Source organism: Urocitellus parryii, chromosome 1 (genome assembly GCF_045843805.1).
Source record: "Urocitellus parryii isolate mUroPar1 chromosome 1, mUroPar1.hap1, whole genome shotgun sequence".
NCBI lineage: Eukaryota > Metazoa > Chordata > Mammalia > Rodentia > Sciuridae > Urocitellus > Urocitellus parryii.
In genome coordinates, this window is record NC_135531.1 from 266,161,269 (window position 1) to 266,173,373 (window position 12,105).

At 46.4% G+C, this 12,105-nt stretch overlaps 2 protein-coding genes and 1 pseudogene across 7 annotated transcripts in view; 1 reads left to right on the top strand and 2 right to left on the bottom strand.

Annotated features, from left to right (window-relative positions):
* Nhej1 (non-homologous end joining factor 1) overlaps positions 1-4,266 on the bottom strand; it is an 89,114-nt gene extending 84,848 nt beyond the window's left edge. For 3 of the 4 annotated variants that reach the window (XM_026390433.2, XM_026390432.2, XM_026390428.2), the window contains exons 1-3: positions 4,163-4,266; positions 3,076-3,151; positions 1,032-1,208 (exon numbers count right to left, since the gene is read on the bottom strand). In XM_026390433.2, the coding sequence (XP_026246218.1) occupies positions 1,032-1,208 (177 nt within the window). In that variant the 5' untranslated portion in view covers positions 3,076-3,151; positions 4,163-4,266. The remainder of the gene's footprint in view (positions 1-1,031; positions 1,209-3,075; positions 3,152-4,162) is intronic. The other variant, XM_026390429.2, reaches the window with a different exon arrangement.
* Positions 4-483, top strand: LOC113183909 (large ribosomal subunit protein uL24 pseudogene; annotated as a pseudogene).
* Positions 4,267-5,271: 1,005 nt separating the features above from the next.
* Slc23a3 (solute carrier family 23 member 3) lies at positions 5,272-11,465 on the bottom strand. 3 transcript variants are annotated; one of them, XM_026390426.2, is made up of 13 exons: positions 11,298-11,465; positions 11,015-11,172; positions 10,781-10,901; position 10,741; positions 10,521-10,594; positions 10,142-10,323; positions 9,670-9,793; positions 9,407-9,521; positions 7,780-8,033; positions 7,182-7,287; positions 6,768-6,935; positions 5,668-5,763; positions 5,272-5,564 (listed from the first exon to the last, which is right to left on the bottom strand). In XM_026390426.2, exons 1-13 carry the CDS (start codon positions 11,463-11,465, stop codon positions 5,272-5,274), a joined length of 1,860 nt encoding a protein of 619 aa, XP_026246211.2. The 3 variants fall into 3 exon arrangements, with proteins under 3 accessions (XP_026246211.2, XP_026246210.2, XP_026246212.2); XM_026390425.2 differs by lacking the exon at position 10,741 and having other exon boundaries at positions 10,804-10,901; XM_026390427.2 differs by lacking the exons at positions 7,780-8,033; position 10,741 and having other exon boundaries at positions 9,407-9,452; positions 9,670-9,762; positions 10,804-10,901.
* Positions 11,466-12,105: the final 640 nt, after the last annotated feature.

The window sequence follows — 12,105 nt, forward strand, 5'->3', positions numbered from 1 at the left end:
CCTTTTGCGGCCATCCTGAAATTCAATCCTTTTGTGACTTCTGACCGAAGCAAGAACCGCAAAAGGCATTTCAATGCACCATCACACATTCGCAGGAATATTATGTCTTCCCCTCTTTCCAAAGAGCTGAGACAAAAGTACAATGTTCGATCTATGCCAATCCGAAAGGATGATGAAGTTCAGGTAGTGCGAGGACATTATAAAGGTCAGCAGATTGGCAAAGTCGTCCAGGTTTACTAGAAGAAATATGTCATCTATATTGAACGGGTTCAGCGGGAAAAGGCTAATGGCACAACTGTCCATGTGGGCATTCACCCCAGCAAGGTGGTTATCACCAGGCTAAAACTGGACAAAGACGGCAAAAAGATCCTGGAACGGAAGGCCAAGTCTTGCCAAGTAGGAAAGGAAAAGGGCAAATATAAAGAAGAAACAATTGAGAAGATGCAGGAATAAAATAACCATATTTACAATTTGCATTAAAAACGCTAAAATGAAAAAAAAAAAAAAGTTCTGTCTTAGGCAAGATCAATTTACAGAAGACCTGTATGGATTAGACAACATAGGTCACATTATGCATTATCATGCTACAGAAACACATATACTATCCCTTCCTTCTCTCTCCCCGTCCTCCCTTCTCCCCTCATCCCAGAAAGATTCCACAGCTGCAGACAGAAGTGTAGGACATAACTGGTTGAACATTCCTTGGAACAAGAAGTGTTTCATATTTCAGAGTTTTGGATTTTGGAATGTATGTGTAAGAGTTTACCGGTTGAGCAACCCAAATTTCAAAATCTAAAATGCTCTGAAATGTGAAACTTTGTAAGTGCCCTATGCTCAGAAATTTCATATTTTAGATTATTTTGAATTTTGGATTTTTAGATGAGGGATGCTCAACCTGAAACTGGAATTGTATCAACTCATTTCAATCTTCCTTGCCAACATACAAGTGGTCAAGCTGGTTGACATTAACATCCCCTGACCTTCACTAGGAAAGAACATATCCTCACAGTGGTACTTCTCTTTACACTTACCTTGGCTCGCTGGCTGACCACACTAGTATCCACCTGTTCATGCCACACCTGTTGAAGATCCGAAACAAGCAAGGTATAGCCCTGCTTGGTGATATAAGCCTTGGCCAGGAGGGAGTTCTCAGCAAGCTGTAGCCAAGCCCATGGCTGCATCAACAGGCCTTGCTCCAATTCCTCCATCTGCAGAAAAGGCGTAATTTAGCAAAGTATCTCCAAAGTAATGTAGGCCTAGGAGGGTGCTCAGACAACTCTGCATCAACTACAATCCTGTGAAAATACTGACAAAATAGGAAACATGGATTTACATTCTTCTCCTTATTATTGAACTAGCTGAGCACCAACCTACTACCACTTAAAATCTAGTTAGAGGGGCTGTGGTTGTGGCTCAATGGCAGAGTGCTTGCCTAGCATGTGCGAGGCACTGGGTTCAATCCTCAGCACCACATAAAAATAAATAAACAGAATAAATGTATAAAAAAAAAGTGTTGTATCTGATTTTAAAATCTAGTTAGAATCTTTTTCCACATAAAGTTCCTAGAGGGTAGAGAATAGTACTTTCTTCCATAGTATTTAAGCCTCAGCCAATTGGTGTGTTTCCACTCTCTCATAATATAGTTTAATGTGAAACCCAAACCATTCTTGTTGCACCTTTACCACAATAGAAATCCTAATAAATGTCAATACTATTATTTCCCAGAACTTTTAGAAGAGAAAGATAGTTCTTGTATTGTAAAACATCATCAAGTCTTGTCAGGGGCAGGATATACAAATTATTTCATCATCATCTAAAAACAAAACTTTAGAAGCTCTCAGGAATTTTTTTTTAATCTCTAAAACAGAGCTTCCTAATGTAGAGTTTATACACCCAAACCTTCTAGAATTATATGAAAATGTTATGCATATATGTGCATACAGAAGCAGTCCATCTCTATAGTCAAATTCAAATTTTTGATTAAACCAAGGAACATTCACGCTCAGTTCTGTATGCACGATAATGCATAGTGTGATCCATCATCCTCGTGCACTTTTATTTTGAGATATGTCTTATTAAGTTGCTGAAGCTGGCCTTGAACTTTCGATCCTCCTGCCTCAGCCTCATGAGTCGATGGGACAACAAGCATATGCCACTGTGCCTAGCTGTGGTCGAATTCTTAGAGATTAACAGCACAAACATAGAAAGGAGCTAAAAAGCTCAGTGACCAGGAGCAACAGAAAAGACCCAAATCCACTTTTACAAATGACCAGGAGGTCATGAATATAAACCACAGCACACCACAGAAGAAGAGATAATTAACTTCCACTTAACTCATATCCCCACTCCAAGGCACAGCCACCAATGACATCATACTCTTTGCACAGCTTGGAACTCCTGGAAAAGTTTGGAAATCAACTTTTCTTTTTTTTTTTTTTTAATATTTTTTATTTTTTTAGTTTTTCGGCAGACACAACATCTTTCTTTGTATGTGGTGCTGAGGATCGAACCTGGGCCGCACGCATGCCAGGCGATGCTCTACCGCTTGAGCCACATCCCCAGCCCCGGAAATCAACTTTTCTATGTAGCCTTAACCTAGTAGATATTCAGCAAAAATGACTGCTTAACAGAGCTTATTTTTCCTGTGTGTGTGGGGAATAATATAGTTTCCTCCATTATTCCAGTCTATAAATACAAAATGAAGAGAAGTACCAGGAGGTGAAAACTTAGAATATAAAGAAAATAATAAAATTCCTGTTACATTTCATTAACACAGTCATTTCCAACTTAGTCTAAATCATCATTCTTCCAACCATAACCTAGTTTTCAAAGAGTGACCTTGTGACATTATTTAATTTGCACTGTAACTAAAGAGTCATGCCACATAATAACATTTCAGTCATTTACAGACCATATGTATATGACAGTAGTTCCATAACAGTATACTGCTAGTAACATTGCAGGCACTTTAGTTTGCATTTTCATACACTCTATGGTGTTTGCACCACGATGAAATCACCTAATACTGTATCTCAAAATGTATCAATCTTAATGACCCATGACTGCATGACTTACTATATGGTGACTTATCTGCAGCGGCCAAGGTGTTGTTGGGAGATGATGTGTCCAGTCACATCTCTCACTGCTGTTCCTACAGGGCAAAAATGACCTTGGAATGATTAAGCTAGTCCTCATTGGACAGAGTTCCAATGAGCTCCATACCACCTACCGCCAAAGATCACAAATGCAAATTAAGTTGCCAAACCCTTCAATTTCCCTTATAGAAATTCCCCAGTGTTCACTTTTTTTTAAAAAGAGTCACCAAAATGCGGCTAATCATTCTAGTCCGTCCTTCTGAAAGCCAAGAACCTCAGAACCCTCAAAATGATGATTTTTGTTTGATGAAAGGGTGTAGTTTAAAATGTGGCTAGGGTCACAGGCCCTGTAAAAAAGTCGGAATATTTCTGCAACAGACCCACGTTGGCTTCTCTCACTAGCCAGGCCCATTCGAGACTGAAGCCTCTAAATTTCATTCCTCTGTTTTCTTCAAGGCCGCCTTTAACATTCATGTTAACTATATTCATCCGTTTAGTACTCTTGTCTGAAGAAGGGGGGTGCGAGGGTTCCACCCCTCGGCCAGCAGACCCCTCAGGGCAGTTCCTCCACTACCCTGCAGGGGGCAGTAAGCCCTAGAGAGATTCAAGCCGGGGCCACTCCTCGTCCCCTGGGAGAGGGCGAACCTTGAGTCCCAAACCACAGCCCACCCCAGGAACCCCGCCTGGCGTCCAGTTTCCATCTGCCTCCCCTAGAAGAGACTCCGCGGTCCGCCTTTCCATTTCTATAGCACCAGCTGCACCAAGGCATAGTCAGAATCCCTCAGCGGGTAACACAGTGGACACCTCCGGTTCGTAGCCCGGCTACACCAAATAGCAGGCCTAGGAAAAGCCTCACTCACGCCCCCAAAACGCCGAAGCGGTCGGAGCGCGCTGCGCACGCGCAGCCCCGCCTACTCTTGGAGGCCTGCCCAAATCCCCGGCTGCGCGCTGTCCATTCTGGGAAAAAGCGTCCGTGCCGGGCCCAACCCGCAGAATCCGCGCAGCTCCACGGCGCCCGACCCGACCCGGTCCAGACCCTGGCCTAACTTGAGCTCGATACCACCTACCGTCAGTTCCTCTAGAACTCACACCTTCCTCACTGCAGGCCCGTCCGCCCGCGGAAACTGAAAGGCGTAGGGTAGAGACCGATACCCCCCCACGGAGGCGGGTCCTGGGCGCGGAGGCGGGGTCCAGGCCTGGCGGGGGCGGGGCTTCGGGTTCACTGAGCAACTTGTAGGAGCGCGGAAGGACCGGAAGGCCACCGCAGCCCTTACTAGGGAGGTTGAGGGGTAGTGGTCCTTCTAGGAGTCAGATCAGCAGCGGAGAAAGAATACCAGAAGAAATGTAGGCGAGTAGGATGTGGGTTTGAATTTGTCAAACCCAGATTACTTCTGTTCCCACCCATACTGTCCAGACTTTTCCTTTTTTAATAAAATGAAAGAATTGAATTTCACCATATCATCTCTGGAGACTTGGCCGCTAATAGAGTAGTCGAAGAGAGGAGGCTCCTGGGCATAAATTCTGTAGTCTGATTTCATCCTTTACCTCCTCTGCATCATCTCACCCTTTATGCACCCCTATACTCACAACCTGTCACCACTGAAGACTTGAAACCCCTCATCAGTACTTTGTACAACTCATGCTTTTGTTCACGCTGGATTCCTGAGCCTGAAAATTTCTCATCTATTTTCCAAAACCGGAATCCTTGCTTCTCAAGGTCATCCTCAGCACTGCTGCTTTCATAAAGCCTTATTCCCAGAATGAACTACTTCTTCCTCTGCTCCCATGGTGTTATTTTTATTTTTATTACAGATTGTCTTCTGCTTTGCATTTTTAATAAGAAATTACATATATCTTTTTAAACCTTAAATACCTGGAGAGGACAAGGATCCCATCATATTCATATTTTAGTTTCAGAACCTAGCACATGAGAAGCATTAATATTTGTTAAGTGAATGCTAGGGTTCAGATGACATTAATAGTTTATAGGAAAAATCTCATTCATTCATCATGATCCACTAAACCATGGCCCCTGCTCTATAATAGGCCTAATTAAGAGAAGAAAAGGCAACCCATCCTACTGGGAAATGAGACCTCTAAGTGGGCCCATGACACATACACAGTCCCTCTGAGCCTGGGAGCTGATCCTCAATGAAAGCAGAAAGAGTCTCAATAATTACTTTGACCTAAGTCCTTCTCTGCTAGATGCAGGGCATGACTCCCTACAGCCAGGCAACAAGTCTGCGGTCTCTCCTGGCTCAGATGGCCCTCCTTCCTCATCCCCAAGGTCTTCAGGCATTGGACAGAGGAAATGAAGGGGCTGGGGAATGCAGGGACACATGTCTTGAATGGGGAAAGGAAGCCCATACTCTTGAGCAGCCTTCTCCCTGGACTTCTGAGACATTTGAGCCTCTTGGGCAACAAAAGAAGATAGCAACCCTTGACTGAGGCCCCGCTCAAGCCTTGTACCTGCCAAAAAAAAAAAAAAAAAAGTTTGTCAGGTTGTGCTCAAACCAGGGAGTGATAACTTCCTGGCCATGCCCCAGGCAGCTAGGGCCTGATGTCAACTTACCAGAAATAGTGTTCTCTAGAAGAAAGCCCATGAGTCCAGCCAGAAAGATGGGCTCTGCCAGCAGAGAGCGCAGTAACACATCCAGGGAGCTCCAGCCTACAAAGGGTTAGGACCAGTCAGGAAGGGAACTCTAATACTTATTCAGAGCCAAGGAGTCTTATCCTTTCAGACTTAAACCTAAGTCTTGGACTAAAGACAGACCTTTCTAAATTGTCATTATACCTCCCTTATCTTTTATCCCTCTACTCTCCGTTTTCCTCACTGAGGCCCTTTCTCAAGGTTCCTTGCTCAACACCCTATCTCCTGAGCATCCATACAACCTTCACATGCTTAGATATGCTTTGATTATTCCAGGCTTCATTTCTCTGGGATTTTGGTATTAAAATCCCCAACCTTATCTCCTACTCCTTATACCTGCTATATTTTATCTTAAGTCTCCCAACCTCTGTACTATTGGCATTTTGAGCCAGATGAGGGACTGTCCTATGCATTGAAGGATTCTTTTTTTTGGGGGGGGGGGCGAGTACTGGGGATTGAACTCAGGTGCTCTACCACTGAACTACATTCCCAGGACCCTCTTTTTTCATTTTGTGAGACAGGGTCTCACAAGTTGCCCAGGAAATATAGCAACATCTCTCCCTGTACTAATTGCTAGTAACAATACTCCCTTCCCTCATTTGCAGTAGTCAAAAGTGTTTTCCCCAACATTGCTAAATGTTCCCCATAGGGGAAAAATCACCCCCAGTTGAAAACCATTGCTCTAGATAAGCTAAGCTATTGGCTGCTCTCCTACATCTTTGTTTATCATCAAAAATGATCTTTTTACCAAATATGTTTACCATCCTTCAAGACCAGCTTAATATTACTGGATCACCACTGAGCCACAGCTCTTTATCTAAATCTTTCTTGTTATTTTCCTGCACACCTCATGTCTTTTACTAGACTATAACATCTAGAATTCCTTTGTATCCCAAGTTGCTAGCATGGTGTCCAACAAATGGATAAATTATTTATTCCGAAGCCCAGAGAAGATTGTGGGGCCAGGAGTCCAAACAGTACTTTTCCACTACTGAACAACTCCTCTTTCCCTCTCCACCTACCTGTGTTAAGTGGGACTAGGGCTTCCCGAAGCCATCTTGGCAGCAGCAGGGCCATAAAGATGGAAAAGCCCACAATGAAGACATTCCGTCCAGAGTCAATGTCAGCTAGGTGGAAACTGGAGAATCCAGCAGACAGAACCACAGCCTGGGTCACCCCTAGTACTCCACCTGTCTCATATAGAAAAAAAATCAAGAGGGTTGAGAGAGGGAGAGGACACAGTGTATCATGGGCAGGCAGATTATAATGGGGGGACTACCAAAAGGCCTTTTTCAGATTTTTCAGGAGTCCCAAAAGTCCATTCAAGAAACCAAGATGTTGGGTCAAAACAATGAGGGCAGCTGACACATGTTCATATCCACCCATCCAGGAAGGCTATTTAGAGAGAAAGGATGCCTGTCAATACATCCACTCACCAAGCACAGGCAGCGGGATTGTAGTGAGGAACTGAGCCAGCCTAGGGGAGAGCCCAAGCCCCATGCAGAGCAGCCCCACTATGTGGGTCACTCTCTGAGATCCAGCCTGCAGGAAGAGATACTAGAAATAGCCACTTCCTTGGACTGTCCCAGATCCTTGCCTGGCTGACTCCTTCTCATCATTTAGATCCCAACTTTAATGTTACCATCCAAGTAGCATTGTAACCACTCTCTGTCTAAAGATGCCTTCTCTGCTCAGCCACTATTCCACAACTTTGTTTTCTTAATAGCACTTATCACTCTCTGAAATTACCTTATGTACTTTATTTTCTTCTCCTGAGGAAGTCCCCAAGAGAGTATGACTTTATCTGACTTGTTCTTCACTGGAACCCCAGCCTTGGTAGAGTGCCAGCTGTCTCTGATGTGCTAATTTGTTGTCTTGGCCTCATTGCTAGCCTCTTACTACTTCTAGGTACAGCCCTAAGTGAAGTCATTAATGTGAACTGCTTAAGTGCTGGGCACAGCTGGCAAACAGTCAATGTGTTCTCTACTTTCTACTGTACCTCCAGTTCCCCACCCCTGTCCCAGGTTCCCATACCTGGAAAAGACTCACTGTGCCCACATTAGGGAAGCTGGATGCTGTGCCCATGGGGCTCCCCAGCAGCCCAGCCAGCACACTGCCCAGCCCCTCCAGGCTCAGCCCTCGATTGCAAGCATGTGGAGGTGGAGGAGGCAAGTGCAGCAGCTGACCACACAGAGCATAGCAGCCCAGGGAACTGGTGGAGGCTGCCAGGGCCATAGAGATGCCTGCAGTCAGAGCCCTGGGTGTCAGCAAGGGCCATTCCCATTCTCCTGAGGAGGGAAAGGAGCCACCTTAAGGCCAGACTCAATTCTGGAACACCCCTCTACCTACAACAGCCTGTGCCATAAGAATGCTAGAAGCCATTGTCTTTGAAGATATCTTGGGACAAAACACCTGAACTCTAAGGAGAAAGACCCATCTCTTTACTGTGGTCTACAAGACTTTCTTTGGTTTGACCCTTAACACTCTCTCTCTAGCCTCATCTGCCAAACTTCACCTCAGTTTCCTCACCCTAGACACACTACCTTTGCTTTAGGCCCTGGACTTGCAGTGCTCCTTGCCACCACAGTGTCTTTGTACATGCTATTCTCTTCATCCACAATATTCTCTCCTGCCTCCTGACAGTTAGCTCCTACTCATTTCTCAGATCTCTGCTCAATGACCACTGGAAGAATACCTTTCCAGACTTCCCTGATGATGTCAAACTCCCATTATTAGCTCTCACCATGCAATGTAGCTCCTTTTTTCCCGCTCAATACTGGGATGGAATCCAATAGTAGAGATGGAATCTCTACTACTGAGCTACATATCCCCTCACCCCCTTTTAAAAAATATTTCTTTTTTTTAGTTGTAGATGGACACAATACCTTTACTTTATTTATTTTATGTGGTACTAAGGATCAAACCCAGAGCCTGACACATATGTGGCAAGCACTCCACCATTGAGCCACAACCCCAGTCACTAGCCCCTCTTTTTAATTTTTTATTTTGAGACAGGGCCTCCCTGAGCAGCTCAGGCTGGCCTCTAACTTGTGATCCTCCTACTGCAGCCTCCTGGGTCACTAGGATTATAGGCATTTGCCACCATGCCTGGCTAGTGTAATTCCTCTTGAGTATACTTACCACAATTACAATTCCACATTTACTTAGGTCCCTATTTAATTAGTATCTATATTCCCCAATTGACTACCAGTCTCATGAAGGCAGATACTATGTCTGTCATATTCATCACTATGTCCCCTGCCACATGCCTAGCACACAATCAGCACTCAAAAGAGCCTTATTAATTGATGGGCCAGGTTTGATCCCTAACAGTGCAATAGGTAAATAGATGAATGATAAATTTTGCATACTATGCCTCAAAAATAATCTTTCTACATAGATCACCAGCTGAAAAGCCCTTGGAGCTCAGTAATGTAAATGTATAAGTTGGGTAAGGAGTGAGCGGTGGAGCTATATATGTCTGTCTCAACACCAACCCCAATAAAATGCTGCAGGGAGGGGCTGAATTGCCCCTCAGGCTGGCAATTTCTCTTTCCTGTGTGTTTTAAGAAACACAAGAAGTGAAATCCACCAAATCTGAGTTCAAAGAAATAGATACCTTGATTTGAGTAAGAGGACAAGGGCCTAGGAAAGAACATACCTGGGTGAGGCAGCCAAAACCATGGTGCCTTGGTGGAGGCAGACAGCTGCAGGGGGATGATGCTGAGACCCAGGAGGGCAGAAACGACCCACACACAGGCCACAGGGATCAGCACCTGAGGGGCAAGACTGAGACAGGAAAGAGCTCCTCCCCCAGAACCTTGTGAACCAGCTTTGATTGGGTAGACAGAAGCCCAAAACTCGGGGGCCAGGGAGCATTCTGTACCAGCCCTTCTAGCCTCAACTACCAAGGCCCCCACATACCGAGAGGAACCGAAAGGCAGGGACATGAATATGAGTTGAAGAGGTTGAAGTTGGCCTCCAGGGACATGGGGGTACCTGGAAGGAGCCCAGGTGCTGAGAACAGACCACCATGAGCAGGATAAGCCTAGAAGAGAGAAGCAGCTTTAGGGACAAGAGGCAGCAGAATCCTGAGGGATGGCAATGAAGGTGGGAATGAGAAGAATATCATAAAAAGGGTCCTAGCACCACAAAAATAAAGAGGGTCCTAGCAAAGAAAATTCTATGAAAGGGGTAGAGAGGTACATGGGGGACATGAAGAGACAGTAAGACTCTCAAGGAGACTGGATGAATCAAGAAAAAACCTTGGATTTGAAGTCTAAAAGGTGGTGTGCCTTCCCAGACTGTTGCTGATTCTGATAGGGCCAACAGCTCTGTCCTCCCCCAGTTCCGCACACCCCACTAGGCACTATCCTGTGCCTCAGGACTCACGTACAGCAAGGCCAGGCCCCAGTGAGCAGAGCAGAATTGGGCCACCTCCCTGTGGGCAGAGAGCCCTGCCACAACCAGGCTGGGGGCCAGCACCAGGGGCCCACAGTGTAGGAACAGGCGTCCAGGGGCCCCTAGCAGCCCCAGCATGCCTTGCAGCAGCCCAGATACCACCACTGCCCCTGAAACCTGGTAGAAAAGAGAAGATGAAGAAAAAACTTTCTGCTCAGTAAAGTTAACCTCAGCCTGGATTTGCTAACTTCAGGGACAGGACCCTGCCCCAACTTCTTCCCCCAGAGTATCTCAGAGTATCTGCATAATGGAAATGAGAACCTCCCAGGCCTGGGCCACCTTAACCCTCCAGCTTCCCATCCCTAGGCACTCACCTCTCGAAGAGAAGTGTTCCAGAGCTCCAGGCTGTGGCAGCCAGGCCTCCTACACAGGTGCAACACAACGGAGCCTGGGAATAGTTTAGGGCATGAAAAGGAGAAAAGTAAATGGGATGGAAACCCATGGCTCTCCAGTCCTCACTGGTGCCTGGCACAACTCCAAGACCCTAAGTGCCCAGAAGTCCCACTACTGCCCAACCTCAATCCTGAGCCCAACTCTCCATGTATGCTCAGTTGAGCTCTCAAGTCCCCTGTACCATCACCCTTGCTCTGTACTCACTATTTCCAGGTGTCTGGATGGGCAGAGGTAGCTTTTGGCTGGTCAGCACCAGAGCAGGGATAAGGAACTCTAAGGATGGAGCCTGGACAAGAGGCAGCCTGTAGGAACAGCAGCCCTAGCAGCTCTGGAAACATGTGGCAGCCAATAGTACTCCCCCCTATGCCTCTCTTCCCCCTGGAGCCATCACCCTCTCTCCAAGGGGTTCCCTCACCTGCTGCCCATCCCAGTTTGTAGGACTGTAGACACACCACATGAAAAGAAACTGGAGGCCAGGAGCTGAGCAGCGGGGTAAGAGAGTCCTCCTGGGGGAAGACTACGAAGCAGGAGCAGGTGGGAGGCACAGAGCAGAGAAGCCAGGACCAGGAAATGCTGCAGGTGGAGGAATGGGGAGGGACAGTCTTCGAAATTCCTATTTCTAGAGGGCTTTCATGCCACATGATTCTCCCCAAGCACCCCCTTCAGCTAGCACCAACTTCTGTACCTCTACTTCCTACCTGCAGAGCCAGAAGACAGCTGAGGCCCCAGGTGGGAGGCCCACATGGAGAGGCCCAAGTGTGGGAAGAGGAATTCTGGGGAACAGCCAGTGGCCGTGGTAGGAGAACTGGGGCATCCTGGGAGCCCACAGACTGGAGTGGAATGGGATGAAGGTGTGATCGGCTCATGCTGCCCTGCCTTTGTGGTATCTTGGCTGCCCTGAGCCAGAGTTAAGTACAGAATAAGAGGTAGGAGTTTGGGTGAGGTTAGTTGCCAGGAATGGGGAGGGGGTGGGGGTTTCAATGAAGCGGAGCAAAGGGATGAGGGTTTTGGGGCTGGACGGGGCCCTTTCACCTTTGCCCAGTTCTTGTGCAAATTCCATCAGCCATTAACTGGGGAGCTGAGTTCTGGACCCCTCCCCCAAGAATCTTCATTCCCTGCTCCTAGACCAGGCTCTGGAAGGTAGGAGAACATGGACAACTATCAAAATAGCCTGGAAAGGTTTTGCAGACTATTTCCTCCCACAACCATTTACAACCATCCCATCTAATGATCCACACTTTTCAACCATATCAGGACAGGTCCCTGGATCATCTCAAAATGAAACTCATGAGCTGGATGCAGTGGAGCACAGCTGTAATTCCAACAACTTCAGAGGCTGAGGAAGGAGGATCACAAGTTAGAGGCCAGCCTGGGCAAGTTAGAGAGACCCTGTCTCAAAAAAAAAAAAAAAAAAAAAACTGGGGATGTAGCTCAGGGTTAAAAGGCCTCAGGGTCCAATTCCTAGTACTGCAGGGGGGTGGGGGGGACAAAAACCTCATGGATAAT

Bases quoted from the DNA above. Each gene is read 5' to 3' on its own strand.
- Slc23a3 (XM_026390426.2), bottom strand. From the start codon at position 11,465: ATGAGCCGATCACACCTTCATCCCATTCCACTCCAGTCTGTGGGCTCC. The intron at 9,794-10,141 runs GTACGTGAGTCC...TCTCTCTTCTAG, and splicing joins CACTGGGGCCTGGCCTTGCT to GCTTATCCTGCTCATGGTGG. The intron at 6,936-7,181 runs GTGAGTGGATGT...TATATGAGACAG, and splicing joins AATCCCGCTGCCTGTGCTTG to GTGGAGTACTAGGGGTGACC.